We start from the raw sequence: 5,233 nt of genomic DNA on the forward strand, positions 1-5,233 counted from the left end.
AAGATATTAATTACATTTTCAGGTGTGCTGTACTTATTTGTAGTTAATATTGTTTAATTTAAACTTTTCTTTTCAGCCTTTTCTATCAGGGATTTATATCAGTTTCTAATCTCTCATCATGAACCATTAAAGTATTTTCAGTCAAAGCAGCTGAAGGTTGTGATTTAAAAAGAGAAAAACGAAGAGGACTTAATGAGAAGGCATCTTCAGGAAAACCGCCTGAACCTTTGTGGTATGAAACAGAAAACTTTTAAAAAGAGAAAACTGAACATGAAACCAGAAGCTCTCCGTTTGTCAGTGAACACATCATGAGTGTGAAACAGCTGGAACAGCTGGACTGTTTTCCTGCTACTCCATCTTCAGGAGTTACTAAGAGAATCAGATTATTGAGAGCAGTGTGTGATCCGCAGGGAAATAATGATGTGATAGATGAAGCCTAACATGACGTGGACATTATCAGCTCCGTTCTGTTGGCTTCCTGAAAATGGGAAAGTTTTGATGTTTTTCAGATCATCAGGCATCAGTTTAGTGAGGCGACATCTGTTCAGGATGTGACAGATGGGAGCAGAGATGTGATCAGCTGCAAGTTTCATCAGTTCAGCCTCAGTTTGATCTTTTACATGAATCACATGATCACAGAGATACACCAGCAATTTCTGCACTGTGTCAGCATCAATCTCTCCAAAGCTAAATGCATCTGGTTTTATTTGTATGATTTGCTCAGCCTGAAAACATTCAGAGACAGATTCTACATCTGTAGTTCTGGTGTTGGTTTGATGGATTTGCTCCGTTTCTGAGGTTATATCTTCTTCAGGGGTTAGGTTGATCACATACAAACACAAACGTTTTCCAAAAAACTGTTTAGGAGCTTCTTCAGGTTGCTGCTGAAAACAACCCATCTGCCTTTCCTCACTGTTGTTCAAACCGTGCTGCTTTTCCTGCTCTGTTTCTTCTCCTTCACCTAACCTGGGAATATCCTCTTTATACTCGCAAACTACAATATGTCTTTTGTTTATTATATGCTCTTTTGCTTTATGTCTTTGGTACATTAGTGTCTTCGTCTTCTCATCCACCGTCAGTGAACCATATATATCTTGGCTTTCTAATGGGGCATATTTATCTGCTACAGAGAGAAAAATGTCAGTAAACTTGTCCTGAGCTTTCTTAGGATCAAGTTCTTCACAGACTTTTTCCATTGCCCTCTTCATATCATTCTTAAATCTTTTTTTACTACAAATGTTAGATCTTCTGATCCTCTGAGGAATATATCTTCTAACTGTGACAGTAACAAGGTTATGATCACTGCAACGTGGTCCAGTTGATGCTGAGCAAAGATCTGGAATATTTGTATAAATGTGATCAATGCATTTTACTGATCCTCCTTCCACCCTGGTAGCATCTTTAACGATCTGAGACCAACCCAGTCGAGATATAACATCAGCAGTTTTTTTTCTCTTAGAGTCTGAGAACCAGTCAATGTTAAAGTCACCCATCAGGAAAATGTCTTTATTCTCTCCTGACACCCGAGTCATCATCTCATGGATTTGATTCAAATTTGGTGGTTTACTTTTTGGGCTTCTGTAACAACACCCCAGTAATACTGGTTTGTCAAGAAGCTTCATCTCAACCCAAATGATCTCAATTTGAGGATTCATCAAGTCAGGCCTTGATCTAGCTTCAATATGATCCTGAACGTACAGAAAGACTCCTCCTCCCTTCTCGTTTCTGTCTCTCCTCCACATCCTGAAACCTGGAATATAAACGTGACTGGTATCGACTGAAGGGTCCAGTTTGGTTTCACACAGAGCCACAACATGGAGCTTACAATGTTTAATTACGTCTTGAATTTGATCAATCTTGTTTCTCAGACCATTGATGTTCAGCAGAGCAACAGATAACTTTTCGTAGCCAAAGCTGATTGGCTGTGATGAGGTTGCCATGGCGATGACAGTAGACGTCCTCCTCCCTTTAGAGAAAAACACAAAAAGGTCACATGTAATAAAAGGCTCTAAATATTAACCGGAAACATCAAATCTATTTCTCTATTCTTCATAAACAGAAATTCACTCTAAAGTTTTTCCTCATCAAACCTGAAGCGTTGCTGAGTTTCTCTGCTGAGATGAAACTGATGTTATTTCCTTCCTGTTTTCAGGATGTTTTCAGCCAATCAGAGACCTGTGAACAGATTGAAACGTTTCCATGACGACATGAAGGTAAATCTACAGTCAGACTCTCAGACTGTAAATGTTTTTATGTCTCAAAAACTGAAACTTTAGGATCCAAAAATAAAGTGAAACATCAAAACATAAAGATCCTTATTAGAGCGATGGTTATTATCATTTAAGGATGATAAAATGATGGAAACCATTAACATTTTTAGATGGTTTATTAATCATTGACTTGTACAGATATAAATATGTTCCTGAAGTGTTTTCATGTGAAGCTCAGAGACGTTTTTAATCACTGACAGTGTTGTATAAAGTACTGAAATCTCAGAGTCAAGTAAAAGTATAGACCAAAATATGACTTTGGTAAAAGTCCAAGTCACTGACTGAAATGTTACTTGAGTTAAAGTCTTAAAGTATCTGAAACTTCTTGTACTTAAGTATGGAAATTGCTGTAAAAATGGATGTACTCAAGTAATGTAATGAAAAGTACAAGTAAAAAGTAAAACAAGGCAAATGTAGTTTGAATGACTTTTTTTATATTTTGGTAAACTTGTCAAATACACTTAAAATAATGTACACAACCAAGTGCAGGCAAAATTAAACCTGCTAATAGATATACCTGCAGGCATCATTTAGTTAAGAAAATTAGGTGCTTTACCTATAGCACAAGGTTAACTTAACCTGCTTTACAACTGATTATTATTAAATTTAGTCTAAATTGCTATCGCTATGGCTTCTGTCCCCCCTTGAACAGAGGAGTCTAGGTAGCCTGCTACAGTCAACATTAGGCCTAAGCTAAATACACCACGTATGGAACTGAAACAATGCCAAACAAAGTTCATTTATACAGGTAACGTTATGCTCAAGATTTCACAATAGTGTCTAGTGACCAAGCTATAGTTACTGAAACAGGAGGATTATAACCATTTCATAAGAAGTTACCTCGATGTGTTTCTTCAAGTTGGACGGGGAGTTTTTGTAAGATAGAATTTCCACATCTTCGGGCAGGAATAACATAAACTGCATGCGGTACGACGAATCTTTAACACCCACGAAAGAGTGTATTGTGTTTAAATAAGGCCATGGGCTCTCATCACCAGCTGGTGGTTCCCCTGGAGCCGTGTCCGACGTAGTTGCAGTCGTTGTGGTCTCCGTCTCCTCCTCCATGTGGCTGCTGCTGATTGCGAGACTTGCTTTGTGTTTAATGGGAGAAGCGAAACAGGTGTATCCTATTGGTGGTGATGAACAAGTCCAGGCAAGCAGGCTACCGACTTTGTTGCAGTTAATCAGTAGGTGGGGTCAAAACACTTTGCGTTTCTCTCTCTTGCTTTTTTGTAACGAGTAACTAAACCACACATTGAAAATGTATCGGAGTAAAAGTATGCAATTAAGTTCGAAAATATAGTGAAGTAAAAGTGAAAGTTATCAAAAATTTTCATACTCGAGGAAAGTATGAAGTACTCCAAAATATACTTAAGTAAAGTAGTGAAGTATTTTTACTTCGTTACTTTACAACACTGATCACTGACCTCCTGATGATTCTAGAAAAATTCTATCTAAATTATGTATCATTTTTTTAAAGCTTGGGAAGTTTTACAAAATAAGGTAGAAAGATACTTGACACGTAATTTTCTGGCGTTTGCGTTTCTCTGACCCTCAGCAGCAGTTTACTGAACTGATTCAGCAGTTCAGAGGTTTTTCAGACTTTTGAGAAAATCTGCTGTAGACTTTCTCTCACTTTTATTGTTGTCAGACAGTTATAAGCAAAAGTCACCAGTTGAACCAGACATAATTACGGAAGAGGATTAGGGCCACTGAAAAAAAAAATTATGGCCCAGAAAAATAAAATAAAATTCTGAATTCTCATGTAAAAAAAAATAAAAAATTCAGTGTCCCAGAAAAAAATAAAATAAAATTTCAGAAACCACAATTCTGACTGATGGGCGCCAGCAAGCAACCACCTTCAGAACCACAGACAGACGCGAGTTGTGGCGGACAGCTGACGTTTTGGAGAAAGATGTCTGATTTAAGTAACTTCTTACGTGCCAGAGTCCCTGAAGCTTCTATTGCACTAATGGAAGAACAAAAGGTGAGTAAATCAAATGAGATAGTTTGGTGTCTAAAGCCCAACGGTTATGGCTAGTAGTTAGCATGTTTGTTAGCTCACGCGGTTATAGCAATAAGCTGATTTACAATGTTAAATCACACAGATGAATAAAGGATGTAACAGCTGGTGATTGCTGGAATTGTCCCGTAAATGTTTGGTGCCTTTATTTTATTGTTCTGTTTGAATGTTTTACAATTAAACTAAGGTTAGCTGAATGCCAGCCACCTTCTAAATAAGATGCCCGCTGTGTTAAATTGTGTAACTTTAAGTTCAGTGGAGGACAGAAACTATAGTATAAAGTGACATAAACGTTTATATATGCAAATATTTAAAAGGAAAATGTATGACTTGCACCGATCTGCGGCTGGCTGTAGATCTGATCGTAGGATCTCTTCACCAACACCAACTAATGTGCATATCTGTGCTATTTTATCTTATGTATATCATATGTTTGTGTTACTGCGTTGGAAAAAGTTACATTATGAGAATCACAAAATCATTTTCCTGCACTGTGATGTGTCAGTTCAGGACTGAAATTACATCTCAATCCCTGAACTAAACTATCAGCACATTTATCGCACAGGTGTGGAAATGGTAGGCTTCGTTTAACTAAATCAAAGTTAATGTGATGTTTAATTTTTGTAATAACAATATTTCCTTGTGTGTTTTGATGCATGATACCTTTTACCTTAAACAGACTGTATATTTATGAATCTGTGTTTTTATACTTACATGCTAACCAATCCAGTTCTTCCTTTTTCAGTAAAATAGAGGATTGAACATTTACTGCTGCTGTTATTGTAATTCTCCCCAAAACAGTAAATCGTTTTAAGCAGGGACCTGAGGGTTCAATCTAAAAGGTAACTTTAACGTTGATGTGCAGAGTAAATAATTGTCCTTTCTCATCTGTTTGTGTGCAGATTGACTGGGATGTCGCAGCAACGCTGGAAAATTATGG

The 5,233-nt window shown here is 37.2% G+C and overlaps 1 protein-coding gene across 1 annotated transcript; it reads right to left on the reverse strand.

Moving 5' to 3' along the window:
• Window positions 1-374: 374 nt before the first annotated feature.
• LOC116733782 (uncharacterized) lies at window positions 375-2,225 on the reverse strand. The gene is made up of 2 exons (XM_032584607.1): window positions 2,091-2,225; window positions 375-1,966 (listed from the first exon to the last, which is right to left on the reverse strand). The coding sequence occupies exon 2, from the start codon at window positions 1,938-1,940 to the stop codon at window positions 384-386; it is 1,557 nt and encodes a 518-aa protein (XP_032440498.1). The 5' UTR covers window positions 1,941-1,966; window positions 2,091-2,225; the 3' UTR covers window positions 375-383.
• Window positions 2,226-5,233: the final 3,008 nt, after the last annotated feature.

Source organism: Xiphophorus hellerii, chromosome 15 (assembly GCF_003331165.1).
Source record: "Xiphophorus hellerii strain 12219 chromosome 15, Xiphophorus_hellerii-4.1, whole genome shotgun sequence".
Lineage (NCBI taxonomy): Eukaryota > Metazoa > Chordata > Actinopteri > Cyprinodontiformes > Poeciliidae > Xiphophorus > Xiphophorus hellerii.